We start from the raw sequence: 16,456 nt of genomic DNA, 5'->3' as shown, positions 1-16,456 counted from the left end.
AACAGAATTATTGAAAAAGTTAACTGGCATCTTATTTTGCCCTGTTATATATTCACTAGGGAAAAAGTCTTTGTCTCTTAAATCAGGCAGAACATTACCTTAGTCTGCTGGTAGATGGCAACAGCACTAATGAAAAGATAAGACTCCATTTTCTCTCCGTTTTATTCTGGGAAGGGAACTGGAACTTTTGGCCTAAGACATGAACCCTGCAGTCTTTTTGATATTCAAGGGTGGGGAAGCCTCAAAAAAGGAAAACTAAACTTTCTGAAAATAAGGCCCTGAGAGCCTGAGTGGTTCACTGAAAAATAAAAGGCATGGGCTCCTGAGTTTGTGAAACATGTATTATCATTTACAATTTAAAGAAACTTGGGACATTTTAGCTGAAGAACAGAGCATCTATGACGTTAAGATAGGTTTTGTTTTTTTGCAAATATTATACATTAGTCTAGTTCTGTGCAGTTCTGGAGAGCAAGACAAAAGAAAAAAAAAAAAACAAAACCACAACAAACTGCCAGCTGCACGAGTGTAAGAGCAGATGTTTACTACTAAATCCCAGCCCATGAATTGTGCTCAATACATTTTTTCAATAAAAGATTGTCTGCATGCACGACAAATGAAAACCAATGAGTGAAACTTCCAGGGAGATAGGTTTTTGACTTAGTTTATCTTTTTAATAAATTTGAGTTACTCCAAAACAAAGTGGACTATTCTAGAAAGTGAAATTCTCTACTACTGGGAGTGAAACAAGAGACAAAGGACTAATTTTCAGGGATGTGATAGAGAATATTTATTCATTAGATAATGGTTAGGCCAGACACTCTAAATCCAGCTTTGTAACTCTAAATCCAAGGGCCTCTAGACATACACTTGGGAGAAGTATAAATAAGACTCATGATATCAGAGAAATCTTCAAGAGGCATGTGTTCAATGGCATGTTTATTAAACAAATGCTCACGACAGATTTTTCACAACAGCAACAAATGTTATTTCATGACATCAAATCTCACTAAGAAAAAAAGACAATCACAACAAGGTTGATGGATTTGGATTTTTTTCTTGTTTTCTGTGGGGTAAAGCCAGTCTCCTCACTCGTTTTCCTCTGTTTTCTCTTCTTCAAGATCAGTCGATTTCATTTTCTTTACCTCCTCTCTGGCTAAGTGTCCCCGGAAGGCTGCTTGGATTTTGAGAGCAGCATTCTCTTCCATGTCCGTGTCTTCTTCAGGAGATTCCTTCCCGGAAAGGAGAACAAGTAAGAGACTTTTAAACATCCCCCATATTTTGATGCCATAAAAATAAATGCCTAAATTTAATCAATTTAGGGATGTAACAGTTGAGATGGGTTGCTTCCTGAAGGAATTTTACATATCATCACATGGTATATGTACCAAATGCTGTCCTTGTTGTTTAGTCACTAAGTTGTGTCCGACTCTTTGCGACCCCACGGACTATAGCCCTCCAGGCTCCTCTGTCCATGGGATTTCCTAGGCAAGAATACTGGAGTGGTTGCCATTTCCTTCTCCAGGGGATCTTCCCAACTTAGGGACTGAACCCTTGTCTCCCATTGGCAGGCAGATTCTTTACTGCTGAGCCACCAGGGAAGCCCATAGGGGTACCAAATAGTGAACGCCAAAATAGTAGGCATTTTGTTTTGTCAATTTTTGATGCGTCTCTGCAATAAAAGATTGCTGTCAATTTCTTCCCCCCTGAAATAGCTCCTATTTAACAGCTTCTTATTTAACATTTTTTTTGGGGGGGGAAATAACTCAGAATCCTTGAAGCAGGGTAAAAATGCCAAGAAGAATAGTAAGTGTGCTGTTCAAAAGAATGGTGATTACACAAAACGGATTAAAGTATTCTTAAATTCTCAATGATTAGCTAATCAGAACCATACATTTAAAATGAAATGCCACAGAGGAATCCATTTAATGTGACAAAATCAGTTTTAACATGATTTGTTGAATTTTTACATATAGTTTCCTTCTTTAAAAAAAACAAGTATAATTTACAGATAGTGAAATGCACACATCTTCAGTGTACAGGTCAATAGACATACAGCTTTTAATATATTTTTAAAATTTTAAAAGTGATACATATACATTTAAAAACTTAAGTACAGTAGGAGTGAAGGTTTCTCTGTCTTACAAAGTTCTACACCTAAGAGGTAACTTATTATAGGTGAAGTAAATATAACCTTATAAAAATTTTCTATATATCAAATGTAATCATATGGGTATATATTTGCCTTTTTATTTAAAGAAATGAGATCATGCTAATCACAATGTTCTGCAACTACTTTTTCCATGTGACAATGAATCTTGCCTCTCTTTTTCTATGTTATTCACTACATAATCCTGCCCACTTTTTAATGGCACTATTGTATTCCATTGCATTGATGTACTTTGATTACTCATTTTCCTACTAAAGGACCTTTGGGTTAATTTAAATCCCTTCTCCCCCCATGACAAACGGGCAAATCCAGCCCTTGAAATTTATTAAAATACAAACAGATTGGTATAAAATTCTCTGAGATGATACCCTAACATGGACAAATGAATTATGCTGAAGTCAGAAATCAATGGGACCAAAATTCAAAGTCAAAAAACCTCTGTAAGAGCATCTATTAGAGATGTAAGGAAAGGATACTCCCTCCCTTATTTCCTGACCTCCCAGTGTATCTTATGCTCATGTTAAGCAGATGGAGTTGCACTGAAATGAATTATAAAGGTTATAAGGAAAACTCTCAGCCCACTGGGGAGGGGGATGCCCATTTTGGGTTTCAATTATTGGGTAATTAACTGGGACATTAATATATGAAAAGAAACTCAGAAGTCTGGCCTTTAACACTATAGACAGTGAGTTCTTCTCAATAGGCTTGGTCCTCTTGGATCTGGACAATGAAGCATATAGACAGTGGTATGTTTATAGTAAATGTTTAACAACTGCCTCTTCAGAAAAAAACAGTCCTGATCTGTAATATTTATGATGATCTTAATACTCCCACTATAGCTGATTTCAAATATCAAAGTGATATTTGGGGTGGTGTAGATATGTGCACAACTGTTTCTTAAGAGCTAGCTTTAGCACACCACTGAATATAAGCATTTTGAGGGTGGATAGAGCCTAATCCACCATGGCTTGGATGTAGGCCATTAGGCAGAATTTTGTAGAGTGAAATGTATGGAAAATGGGTAGGACTCACTGAGTGAAGCCATTTAATTTGACTGTAATAAGTAATTCCCATGAGAATAATTTCCCCATAACAAATTTCCTTTGTTATGTCTGAGCCTTTACCACTGTGTTGTGGGGGCAGCCTCGATTAGTGAAAAGTTCCCCCGGTGGAAGAGGAATCTGAAGGATCAAGGCTGAGACTGTGATTTCAGTCTGTTCTTCTTCTTGGGGAGATTTTTCCCATCTGTTGACAATCTTGGAAAATAAGATTTTCTTTATAAGGGGAAGAATAGTTTTCTTTTTAAGAGGCAGGGCTAAAAATGATCCAGCAGTTAGTACATCACCGTTGCTAGTTATCTAGAAAGCAAAATCATTATTTTCAGTTCAGTTCAGTTCAGTCACTCAGTCATGTCCGACTCTTTGCGACCCCATGAATTGCAGCACCCCAGGCCTCCCGGTTCATCACCAACTCCCGGAGTCCACACAAACCCATGTCCACTGTGTCGGTGATATCATCCAACCATCTCATCCTCTATCGTCCCCTTCTCCTCCTGCCCTCAATCTTTCCTAGCATCAGGGTCTTTTCAAATGAGTCAGCTCTTCTCATCAGGTGGCCAAAGTATTGGAGTTTCAGCTTCAACATTAGTCCTGCCAATGAACACCCAGGACTGATCTTCTTAAGGATGGACTGGTTGGATCTCCTTGCAGTCCAAGAGACTCTCAAGAGTCTTCTCCAACACCACACTTCAAAAGCATCAATTCTTCGGCACTCAGCTTTCTCCAACTCTCACATCCATACATGACCACTGGAAAAACCATAGCCTTGACTAGGCGGATCTTTGTTGACAAAGTAATGTCTCTGCTTTTTAATATGCTGTCTAGGTTGGTCATAACTTTCCTTTCAAGGTGCAAGTGTCTTTTAATTTCATGGCTGCAATCACCATCTGCAGTGATTTCGGAGCCCCCCAAAATAAAGTCAGCCACCGTTTCCACTGTCTCCCCATCTATTTGCCATGAAGTGATTGGACTGGATGCCATGATCTTAGTTTTCTAAATGTTGAGCTTTAAGCCAACTTTTTCACTTTCCTCTTTCACTTTCATCAAGAGGCTTTTTAGTTCTTCACTTTCTGCCATAAGGGTGGTGTCATCTGCATATCTGAGGTTATTGATATTTCTCCCAGCAATCTTGATTCCAGCTTGTGCTTCATCCAGCCCAGCATTTCTCATGATGTACTCTGCATATAAGTTAAATAAGCAGGATGACAATATATAGTCTTGACGTACTCCTTTTCCTATTTGGAACCAGTGTGTTGTTCCATGTCCAGTTCTAACTGTTGCTTCCTGACCTGCATACAGGTTTCTCATTATTTTAGCAATATGGATAAGAGATTGGATTCATATTTGAAGTATAATTTTAAATTGAGTGAAGTCATTTTTTTTGTAGGAACCCAACAGTACATGGAAAATATAACTTACTAAGGCTGTCTTCTCTTTCACAGATGTCTGAGAATTTTCTTTTCCAGGCTCATGTTTTTCAGGTGATTCTTGCTCCTGGAGAAAGGGGAGAGGTCCAAATAGGTAATGTTTCCAAAACAATAAAGTCTTGGATCAAACTCTTTAAAAGGTGATTAAAGATTAAATTATTGATAAGTACTAGAAATTAAATACATATTTTTAAACAAAGAAAGCTGGTTGGATAAAAAAAGAAAACTCTCAAGGGAATAGCATAAACAAATATTAAAGACCAAGGAACTGGTTAAAAAAAGTTTGACCTTCTGCTTTTGGAATGTGTGTAATATTGTTTTATATTAAAAACAAGCCATTGTCTTATACTAAAACTTCATATGATGCTGTAACGAACCTTGAACAAAGAATAAAAAAGAGATGCCAATAGTTCCTCAAATAGGAATGAAATAAATCCTATTTTGTTCCATAATGTGAAGTCAAGTTGACTTTTTAATGAAGTTTGTAAATTAAAAACTAAGTCAAAGAGGTAAGTTTTGCTGTGGGGAAGGATTTAAATAGAAAAAAAGGAAACCAGTTCTATCTTGACATGGTTACCGAAATCTTCCTCCAGAAGAGCAGCATTGTTCCCAAGCTCTATGGGAAGAGCTTCTTTAATTCATAAAACATAAATTTAAGGACTTATAAGCTAATCAAATAAAGCCTTTAGAATTCAAAAGAGAAGAAAAAATAATCTAAAATTGCTATGTGACTTAAGATTTAAAAATTTTCAACATTATTCCTTGTTTTCAATAAAAAAGGAACACAGAGAATCTAGTTAGATGGAAATAAAAAGAACACCTCCATGTCTGGCAGGCACAAATGGATGGAACTTCACTTTTGAACTCACAGAATAAGTCTCAGTGGGATTTGCCCAGAAAATCCCCCAAATCTACTCTGTAATATCATCAAAATTTGACTTTTGTTTACTAATTCTAGTACCTGCTGATGCTTCATGGCTAATGTATTATCATAGTCGTCTAAAGTAGTGCTTCTCAGGCTACATCCAGATTCTGGCATACCTACAAGTTACTTTGTGGATCTTGTTAAAATTTAACTTCTGATTTGGTAGACCCGGGGTAGAGCTTGAGATTGAATTTCCACCAAGTTCCAAGTTGGTGTCAAAGATGCTGGATCACACATGGCCTTTCTCAACCAGTGTTTCTCATTGGAGTTATAGAACATAGAATGCTTTACGTGATTATTTTCTCAATTTTCCCAAGGATGGTATATAAACATAATCATTCTAGATACAAAGGAGAGACATTGATTCCTGACATGCAATGGATGCCTTAGGCTTAGGGCTTAATTATTTCGAGGAGCCTTGGTTGAGAAAGACTGGTTCTGAGAATGCTACTGAGAAGAAGATGGGTTCAGACTCTGAATAGATTGGCTTAATAGGGAAGGCTCTATACCATCTTTAATTCTAATCAGTCTTTTGTAAGATATCGACAATAATGAATAATTGTTTTATTTTATGAATTTTAATTGTTTTATTTTATGAAATAGCATTCATTAGTTCAACCACTGTTTATTGCACATCTGCTATTGATAAGCACTGTGATACTCAATAACATTTGCACAATAAGTGAAAGTAATTATTCTATCTCTTTCAAGTACATTTTTCCTGTTGATCATCTGTGAATTTAAGCTAAGTATGGTACACAATTCAGATACCTTAGAAAAGAATATATTTCCATTAAGAATAGAACAATTAAAAAGATTTCATAAGATATTTGTAATGCCTTTCACAATATTCATCTCTGTACTGGAGACAGAGAGAAGTATTAAATCCAAATCCAAAAGCTTATCAGGACCATACCTTGAATGCATGGTTGTTATAGAAGCGGTCATCAACCTTAGCCCCCCATTCTGCTGGATCAAAGCTGGTTTCTAAACAAAAATATAATTCCAGACTTACTTTGAAGTTCATTAAAGTAAATGCAGACTAGTAACATAAACTGCTTTCTTTTTCAAATTATAGGTCCTTTACTGACCCTTGAAAATTTTATTGACATTGTACAGAGCCTAGTGCTGCAGAAATAACCAGTGATGATGATGAATTAAACATGAGATGAACCCTTGAGGATATTTAGAAATGCAGGCAGTTAAAAAACCTACTTGATGCTTTCATAGAAGTTATAATAAAATGGGAGTGGTAGAGAACAAATGCCAATACTTAAATATCAGTATAGAAATGTATTATTATATACTTATAGAAACTTTTTATGTATTAGTAAACATAAGAAAAATGTATAAAAATAAATGTTGAATAGTGAGGAAATTTGGAAAAATGAAAGATGGGAGAAGTTTTTTCTTAAAAAAAAAAGTAGGCATATTATGTAGTCAGGTAGACAGAAGAATTTATATTTAAATAGAATTTTTCTTTAACTTTTCATTATGAAGTATTTCAGACTTAGAAAATAGAATAATATAACAAATTTCCAAGTGCACATTACTCAGATTCAATAATTACAAGCTCGTGATTGTTCTTATTTTATTAGTAACTTCATTCATTTTCCTGCCCTTTCTTCTGATTATTTTTAAGCCAACCCCAAGCATCTTACTATTTAATTTATAAATACTTGCATCAGCATGCATCTCTGAGATATAAAGCCATAATGCCATTATCACGCCTAAAAATAATAGCAATAATTCTTTAGTACCATCAAATATCCAAATTCCTCCCATTATCTAGTATTGCTTGTGCTCAGCTGCTCAGTCGTGTCCCACTCTTCGCAGCCCCATTGACTGTAGCCAGGCGCCACAGTCCAGGGAATTTTCCAGCCAAAGCGACCGTAGTGGGTTACCACTTCCTACTCTAGGGGATCTTCCCAACCCAGGGATCAAACCCATATCTCCTGCATCTCTGCATGGACAGTTGTATTCTTTACTACTGAGCCACCTAGGAAGCTCCATTATCTAGTGTATTTTTATTATTTTTACTGTTGATTTGTTCAAATCAGGACCCAAACGCACAAGCTTTTTGTAATGTCTTTTAAATCCCTTTTAACTGAAACTTCCCTATCTCCCACCCCACATTTTTTCCTTGCCATTTATTTATTGAGGAAATTAAGTCATTTTTCCTTTGGAGTTTTCCACAGTTTGGATATTTCTAATTCCATTCCCATTATGGTTTTTTAACAAGTTCATCTGCCTTTGAATTTCCTGTATATTTCCAGTTAGATCTACAGGTTTGATCTGATTCAGGGTTTTTTTTTTTTTTTTTCAAGAATACTTTATAGGTAGCATGGTATAATTCTGTTAGGAAATATATATCTGGTTGTTTCTCTTTTTCACAGTTTTTATGGGCCTGTTGATGATGACTCACTTAGATAATTTCTCTAGGGATAGCAAAATGGCAGTGTTCTAATTTGATTATTACTTCTCTGTTTCTGGAGTATGCAACAAAAAATACTTTACCTATTTGATTACTCTGAAATACAGTTCTTAGAGTAAAGGCAGGATAGAGATTTGACTATTTACCAATTTTTAGATTAGTAAGTAAGTTCCTTAGGATCCTCTCAAGGAGTTTTTTGTTGTTGTTTGTTTTGTTTCCCAGTAAATAATTATGAACTAATGAACATTTAAGAAATGGAGTGAATTTCAATCCCCTGCATTTATTCATCTTACTGATGTTCTAGTTGTCCAAAATTGGCCAGTATGAGCTTATTCAGGTGTTCAGATGTTCCTGAGTCCTATGGAAACAACTCTAATAATTTTTGATCGTTTTCTTACTTTCTGGCACAACAAGGTGATGAGGCTAATCTTGCATACTTTCTGTTCAATTCACCGGATTGGTTAGTTCTCCAGGAAGCCCTGGTTTTTGGAAAATGGTAGTTAGAAGCCACAGTCTAGGGACCAAGGGCTCACTGGTACTGGGCTGGTCATTGTTTTGAGGCCTTTAAAAAACTGTATAGAGCTAGAAAATAATATTGTCATTTTTTAAAGAGAAAATACTCCATGAAGTCACATTACCACTTTTCAACTCAAATTTAGAATTATGGGAGTTTATTAACTTCTTTCATTTTTGTATTTGTATATACTTTTTCTTACACTAAAAATCCTATTCCTAATACCAATAGGATAGTTAATTATTTGCTATGTCCTACAATGTATAAAAACTTTGAAATAACTATACTGTAATATTATTAACAGTGATGAAAACAATTTAATATATTTTTTTAAACATCATTTTGTTTTTAGGCTATATCCATCAGGAATGCACAAAGCACTGTGTTATAAAGTAACATGAATAATTTCTTTTTTCTGTGGTCATATTACCCATTTAATACCAGTTAGGTTCATTTATTTCATTTTACTTCTAAAATTAGAAATTGCTGTACAATTTTAATTCTATTTTTATAACTATGTTAAACATACATGATTTGATTTAAGATATAGTCAGAGAAGTCTAGCTTCTATGCTATTCCCTCCACTCTTCCTTCTCCTGGTAGGAAGAAGAGTTTTTACCCGGGTAGGGGTAAAAACTAATTTTTAGAAAGATTTATTCTCCATTTAAAAATATAAGTGAAGAGTTATATCTTCATATCAATACCTCTGTTAGATAATTGGTACATACTAAACATATTTTCTTCTATCTTACTTTTTTCACTTAATATGCCCTGAAGGTCACTCTATAGCATCATAGAGATCATCCTCATTTCATTTTTGCTTGTTTTTTACAGCTGCACATTTATTAAGTGTAGACTTAAGTTTATTTTTAAAAATCCCCTATGATGAATATTTGGGTTGCTTCCTCAAGTAACAATACAATGAAAAGTGTATAAAATACAGGTCAAAGGTAAAAATAGATGTAATTTGGTAGATATTGCTAAGTCCCTTCCTTGTGGTTGTTATCATTTTGCAACTCCTCCAGCAATGTATATGAGTGCTTATTTCCTCTCTAGTGTTGCCTACAATTAACTGACACACTTTTGGCTTTTTGTCAACTTGATGAGTGGAGTCCTGTTGGTGGGTGGTGGAACTTCATTGTAGTTTTGGTTTAGGCTTCTGTTATTCTGTTATCATGGGTTATTTTGAATACATTTTGATATGTTGAGGGTGAGTCATTTGCACTTATTTTTGTGCAAATTGTCTGTACATATCACTTGCCCATTTTTAATATAAGGTGGTTGTTGTTTCCCTCTCATGATTTTGACAAGCTTTTTATTCAGTACATTTATTAACCCACTGTAATAGAATTTGCAAATTGTTTTCCTGTCATTTGTAGTTTTATTTTCCATGTGGTGATTTTTGTAAAAGTAAAAATCTATTTCTATGTTGCCAATTTTATCAATATTTTCTTTAATTGCTTTTGGATTTTTAAAGTATAGTAACTTAGCTAGCAAAAATTTTTCCTCTTATGTTACAGAGAAATTCATCCATGCTTTCTTCCAGTATTTGTATGGTTTCATTTTTTAAAATATTTAAATCTCTGATCAATTTGAAACTTTATCCTGGTATAGGATGTAAGAAATAGATCCAATTTAATCTTTTAACATCTTTATCTCAAGATCATTTAATAAAAGCCCACCTTTTCCCTAGAGGTTTGATACCACTTTATGTCATATACTAAAACATTTCCTGTCACAAAGAAATCTTCAAGATTAAGATGAGTAATTACGTATGAGGAATGCTGGCAAGGGAATTCTTGCACTCTGTGAGAGACTAGGCTAGAGGACTCTTTTCTGTCTTTTTGGAAAGGCTAACTTCTGATCCTTGTATCACCTCATTTATATGAGTGGAAATGGGTGTGGTACTTACATTTTTCAAAATAGTTTTACCCATTTTTTATTAGTTAGAAAGTTTGTATTCTGAGACCATCAATCTGAATCACCAGTTACTTTAATTATCATGATCTGGTGACAAATGACTCTCATGGTTTTGTAATGGGATGTTTCTGAGGTCCAAAATCAAATAAACAAAGACTTTTTAGTCACGTGTTTGTAAAATTGTTATAATAAGAAAATTAATGTTCATTGCAATTCACCTATTACTCTAAATGATTTCTCTTAATAGATTTTTTTAGTGGCATTAAGTTTCAGATTGGGTAACAAATATTCACACTGACCGGAAATGGAAAAGACCAGCAATTCAGAAAATTGGCAGAGATTCTGAGCTTGGTTAAGGTAGAGCAAAGAAGGGAAGGAGGTGGAGCCATGTAGGCTGTATGGGTGTTATTTCAGTTCAAGCCTCATGGCAGGTTTCCTCCCTCTGCAAAACGATTAAAATGGAATGTTTATTTGCTTTGACTATTTGTTTCTTGTTGTTTTTTTTTTGCTCAGTAATTTATTTATTTATTTATTTTGATGCAATGGATTTTTATTTTTTAAAAACTTATTTATTTTACTTTACAATTCTGTATTGGTTTTGCCATACATTGACATTCTTGTTGTTGTTTAGCCACTAAGTTGTGTCTCTTTGCGACCCCATGAACTGTAGCCTGCCAGACTCCTCTGTCCAAAGGATTTCCCAGGCAATAATACTGGAGTGGGAGCCATTTCCTTCTCCAGGTGATCTTCCTGATGCAGGAATCCAAACCAGCATCTCCTGCATAAGCAGGATTCTTTGCCTTTGAGCCACACCCGGGACACCTTTACTACTCTGTTGGAATACTGTTATCAAATGTAATGATAACAGCTTAAACAAAATGGTTGTTCTAGTCAGGGTTTTTAATAGAAACTTAATAGCTGAGAATTTGGAAATTTTACTTATGGAAGTGAAGAAACTCTGCTTTGGCTCTCAGCTTAAGAGTTAGCATGAATCTTGGTCTTTGGACAGTATGGGACCTTGGAAATACAGAAAAAGAATATAAATTACTTTCCCAAGCTGGAAGTTCACTTTTCAAAGCAGTTTTTCCTCTGTACTTTTATTGAGGAATAGTTTCATATACCCCTGCGAATACCAACTTATTTAATCTAAGGAGTATAAAAATTTTTTTTTTACAACACTTGATAATACTTTCAAGTAAGGAGAGTCAAAATATAAAGAAAACCACAAACCCTCCTCCCGGGAAGAAGAGACTGTCAACTGCCTGGGAGGCATAGGCACAGTATGCAGGAAAAGAGCTAGGCTGGGTGTTTTCAAGAGCTGCCCTTCCACCCTACCTGTCCATGAGAAATACAAAGCAGGTCTGGGTGATAAACTGGTAATCTTCAATAATGTGAATAATGTGATTCAAGGCACCCACGTGTGTTCTAAGCAACTTCAGTCGTGTCAGACTCTTTGCGACCCCATGGACTGTAGCCTGCCAGGTTCCTCTGTCCATGAGATACTACTAGAGTGGGTTGCCATGCCCTCTTCCAGGAGATCTTCCCAAATCAGGGATCGAATCCGTGTCTTTTAACTCTCCTGTATTACTGTATAAAGTTGGGTAATTTACCACTAGTGCCACCTGGGAAGCCCCTCAAAGGCTGTTTCAAATAACAAGAACTGTTAGTTGAAAGCTCCCTGCCTCATAAAGGATTTCTGTGGAACGTTGCTGGTCTTAAAAAGTCTCACCATAATCAAACGTTTAGTCGCACTCTCTTGTTTTTTTTTAAAGCCTATTTTTAAAAAGCTTACTTTCTCTTTTCTCTAGAAGATTCTCAAAATATGCTGCGGCAAAAGCTGGTATATTGTCCGGTTGCTCCCTCAGAATCTCGCGTGTGAGCCCTTCAAGAAGATTTCCAAATCCTTGTGGAATTCGGTAGTGGGTGTTGGAAAATGGAATCGACATCTCCTTGGGAGGAACTGTCTACTGTACCTAGAGATGCATGAAAGAGTTCTGTCTTTAAATTTGTCTCATTTCACTCAGATAATCACAATTAAGACCACAAATTATTTCTGAGACCCCCAAATTTCTGGATTTCAATCCTTCCCCCCAGTACAATCCAAGTCCGTCAATTTCTTCCAAAGAGTTTTTGAAATTTTCCATTATTAGAACATTAAAAATATTTAATAGGTGAAATAATTTTTTAAAAATTACAAAAATCACAAATTTTCACTATGATACTAAGTACTTTCTCCTCTCTCCCTTTAAAAGGGTAATTTTTCTTATCCCACAGGAATTTAGAGAATGATTGCTAAAAATTCATCTTAAATTGCCGAAAAAAAACTCCGTTTAAGGTCTTAAAAAAAAAAAAAGTAAGTCACTGAAACTACTCTAAGTTGTCGAAAGAATATGTTTCGGACTTAAGTCGTTCCCCTGGTTTTCACTTCTGAAGTATGACCTAGGATGCCTCGTCGAAGCATCTCTATATTTGTGAAAGAGGCAGTGGGTCGAGAGAGCTGGGGGCGAGGTCACGACATAGCAATTCCAGCCTCAAAAGGTTTGGGATTTTTACTTTTTTGTTTGTTTTGTTTTCTCTCTTAGTATACAAGGGCCAGATAAGGATAGCTGCTAAGCAGCGGGTTGGGCTACTGAGTCTGCAAACAACACTCAGGGACCTGGCCTGTTTGTGACACCGTCACTGCCGAATAAGCCCGGAAGTCGCGGTAGGGGTCTCGGTGAGGGTCTAGAAAGCTTAATGCCGAATCTGTGGACTTTCTTCTTCTTCTTCTTTTTTCTTTTTTGACGGAACAAGAGTTGAAGCATTGGATCACTGGTTGTGAAGAGGAAGAAACCCTAGACCGACGTGAGGAGTGGAGGGAGGTCGGAGAGGGACCACAGGTCTCCTGGGGGGCGGGTCGTCGAGGATCTCGGATTTCAGACTCGCAGAATGGGCTACTGGGTTCCCAGCCTGACCTCGGCTTCCCAGATTGCGGGAGCGGATCCTGAGAAAATACCTGAGACGAAGGGAAAAGGCGAGGTCTCTATTTCGAAGAGGAAATGGGGTAAACCGCCTCACCTCTCCGTTCTCTCAGAGCTGGAGCCGATGGTTCCGGTTGTTTTTTCTCGTTGCCGGGAAACCGTTTCCTCCCTCGTCCCCACGCCCTCATTCCACTACGGTGGCCGAAGAGAGGCACGGGCCCGCCCAGCGGCCGCGGACGGCTTCGCGAACTGACTGGCCTGGGAAGGGCGGAGTCAGGCTTTTTCCGCCCCGCCCCGCGGCCCCGCCCTCGCTGGCGTCCATGCCCCGAGGCCTGCGCGGCGGGGACGGCTTCTTGCCAACATGATTGCGTCGGAATTTGTCTTGGGTCTGGTGCTGCGGTTATTCCTGCAGGCCCACGTAAGTGCAGGTGAGGAGGCCGCGCTCGGCCCGACCCCTGCCCATCCGTCGGCCTGCGAGGACTCCGAGATTCCGCGTCCTCCGCAGGACCGCCCCCGGCGCCTGCTTCTCTAGGTCGGGCAAGGATCCCCGGGCAGGAACCGGGTTTTACGGCACAGGCCTAGGTTGCAGGTGTCTGCTAGGCCGGAACTCCGGCCCGTCTGCTTCCTCCACTCCCTTCCAGCGCCCTTATGACGCCTAGCGTGGGGCAGCGAGAGAGTTGGGTTTATCTCAGGAGGGGAGGCCCAGGTGTGCCCAGACCGAGGCTCTCAGGGTCTTTAAAGAACTGCGGGGGAACTCGAAGGGTAGGGGGCGCAGCTAGTTAGATAATATTTGGAAACGGGTGACTGAGTCATCCAAAACGTTTCAGTGCTGCCCCCTCAGTGGTACCGTTGGGGAGGGTTTGCCCCGGGCTGGATTCCTTGGGGGAATTAACTTTACTAGTTTAAGTGGTGATGATGGCTAAGACAGACAGCCCCCACACCAGCTCGGAGTATTTAAGACTCAGCTTTGATTCCTGCTCGCGGGCGTTGATAGTGGGATAATAGCAGTTTTCTTGGGGAGGAGGATGACTCATTTTGACTATTGTCCTGGTCATATCGTGTCGTTTGACCCCGGGTTGGACGCTGGGTCACAGAGAAGAAAGTTTAAGTTGGAGAACAGACTGCGTGCAGAAAAAGGAGTCTTGCTCTGTGTATGAATCCGCCAAGTACATAGATGAAGACAAACTGCAGCTCATGAGGGGTTTTCGGGGTTTAACAAAGGCATAAACTAGCCTCTGTGTATCATTTCCTGATTCATCCCCACACAGTGACGTTGGAGTCCAGTATATGAAGTGGGGAGAAGGGAAAGAGGGCCATTATTAGTTTTTATGTTAAAGGCTGTTAACTTTAACATCAGTATTTTATTTATCTTTGCCTTTGGGTCATATTGTAACATAACCTTCATTAACAATGACTTTATTTTTTTATTCATTGATGCTCAAAATGTTCTTTCCTTGGTATTTGGTTGCGTATCTGGACTTCTTCAAATCATTCCCTCTCTTCCCATGTTTATCATGTAATATTTGAAATGTACATGAACAAATGTAGCAGTGAAGCAATAAAATGAACACCCAAGGGCTTTACACACATTTTAAGAGCTAGACTGTTGCAGTTTTATTGAGACTCCAAGGATATTCCTTCTCAAGGGAGCCAGAAGTAACCACTGCCCTCATGTTGTCAGTCTTTTAATGACTACTTTTACCATCCCAGAACACTAATTCCTGTTTTTCTACTCTGACACCAAAATGAAGAAAAAATTGAAGACCTAAAACAAAAAATTCAAATCTTAAGGGTCTTGTAGTTGACAAAAACACTGACCAGTCCCACCACCTTTCTCGTTCTGTTTTGTCCATTGCTCCGTTCCTTGGTAATGGACCACTGTCTACTGTTGTCAGCTTGGAATGTGAGCTTTATAACGACAAGGAATATGACGTTTCTTTGCTTTACCACCAGTATCTAACTGTGGCAGAGTAGTGATTGCAGTAATCTTCGAATTGGGTGGCTTGATTTCCTTTCCTGTCCTGAACTCCCTGTGTGATTTGGAGCCAAAGAAGTTTAACATCTGTCACGTGTCTAGTTCTCTGCCTGCCACAGTTAAGCTCCCCAGTAGCATGTAAGCTTCCTGCTGGCAAGAAATTTTGTCTGCCTCCCCTGCCCCTACTTCTTTCCCTGTTGTATCCTCAGTGCCTAAAATTGTGCCTGGCACATAGTGCATGCTAAGTTGCTTCAGTCGTGTCTGACTCTTTACAACTCCATGGGCTGTAGCCCGCCAGGCTCCTCTGTCCAAGGGATTTTCCAGGTAAGAATGCTGGAGTGGGTTGCCATTTCCTTCTCCACGGCACATAGTCAGTTCAGCCGCTCAGTTGTGTCCGACTCTTTGCGACCCCGTGAACCGCAGCACATCAGGCCTCCCTGTCCATCACCAACTCCTGGAGTCTACCCAAACCCATGTCCATTGAGTTGGTGATGCCATCCAACCATCTTATCCTCTGTTGTCCCCTTCTTCTCCTGCCCTTAATCTTTCCCAGCATCAGGGTCTTTTCAAATGAGTCAGCTCTCTGCATCAGGTGGCCAAAATATTGGAGTTTCAGCTTCAACATCAGTCCTGCCAATGAACACCCAGGACTGATCTCCTTTAGGATGGACTTGCAGTCCAAGGGACTCTCAAGAGTCTTCTCCAACACCACAGTTCAAAAGCATCAATTCTTCAGTGCTCTCAGCTTTCTTTATAGTCCAACTCTCACATCATACATGACCACTGGAAAACCTGTAGCCTTGACTAGATGGATCTTTGTTGACAAAGTAATGTCTCTGCTTTTTAATATGCTGTCTAGGTTGGTCATAACTTTCCTTGCGAGGAGTAAGCGTCTTTTAATTTCATGGCTGCAGTCACCATCTGCAGTGATTTTGGAGTCCAGAAAAATAAAGTCTGCCACTGTTTCAACTGTCTCCCCATCTGTTTGCCATGAAGTGAACATAGTGGGCAACTTAAAATATTTGTTGAAATAAATAATATGCAAATTATTTTTAAAAATTACCTAATCTACTTGG

At 38.3% G+C, this 16,456-nt stretch overlaps 2 protein-coding genes across 6 annotated transcripts in view; one reads left to right on the top strand and one right to left on the bottom strand.

The window, feature by feature from the left end:
- Positions 1–916: 916 nt before the first annotated feature.
- SPA17 (sperm autoantigenic protein 17) lies at positions 917–13,625 on the bottom strand. 3 transcript variants are annotated; one of them, XM_040255779.1, is made up of 5 exons: positions 13,503–13,621; positions 12,238–12,418; positions 6,494–6,564; positions 4,645–4,719; positions 917–1,229 (listed from the first exon to the last, which is right to left on the bottom strand). In XM_040255779.1, exons 2-5 carry the CDS (start codon positions 12,389–12,391, stop codon positions 1,086–1,088), a joined length of 444 nt encoding a protein of 147 aa, XP_040111713.1. In that variant the 5' UTR covers positions 12,392–12,418; positions 13,503–13,621; the 3' UTR covers positions 917–1,085. The 3 variants fall into 3 exon arrangements, with proteins under 3 accessions (XP_040111713.1, XP_040111714.1, XP_040111715.1); XM_040255780.1 differs by having other exon boundaries at positions 13,441–13,615; XM_040255781.1 differs by lacking the exon at positions 12,238–12,418 and having other exon boundaries at positions 13,503–13,625.
- Positions 13,626–13,718: 93 nt separating this feature from the next.
- The window catches only part of SIAE (sialic acid acetylesterase), a 38,472-nt gene continuing 35,734 nt past the window's right edge, over positions 13,719–16,456 (top strand). For 2 of the 3 annotated variants that reach the window (XM_040255710.1, XM_040255711.1), the window contains exon 1: positions 13,719–13,833. In XM_040255710.1, the coding sequence (XP_040111644.1) occupies positions 13,767–13,833 (67 nt within the window). In that variant the 5' untranslated portion in view covers positions 13,719–13,766. The remainder of the gene's footprint in view (positions 13,834–16,456) is intronic. The other variant, XM_040255713.1, reaches the window with a different exon arrangement.

Source organism: Oryx dammah, unplaced genomic scaffold (genome assembly GCF_014754425.2).
Source record: "Oryx dammah isolate SB20612 unplaced genomic scaffold, SCBI_Odam_1.1 HiC_scaffold_15, whole genome shotgun sequence".
Classification (NCBI taxonomy): domain Eukaryota; kingdom Metazoa; phylum Chordata; class Mammalia; order Artiodactyla; family Bovidae; genus Oryx; species Oryx dammah.
This window is presented reverse-complemented; position numbering and strand designations above follow the sequence as displayed.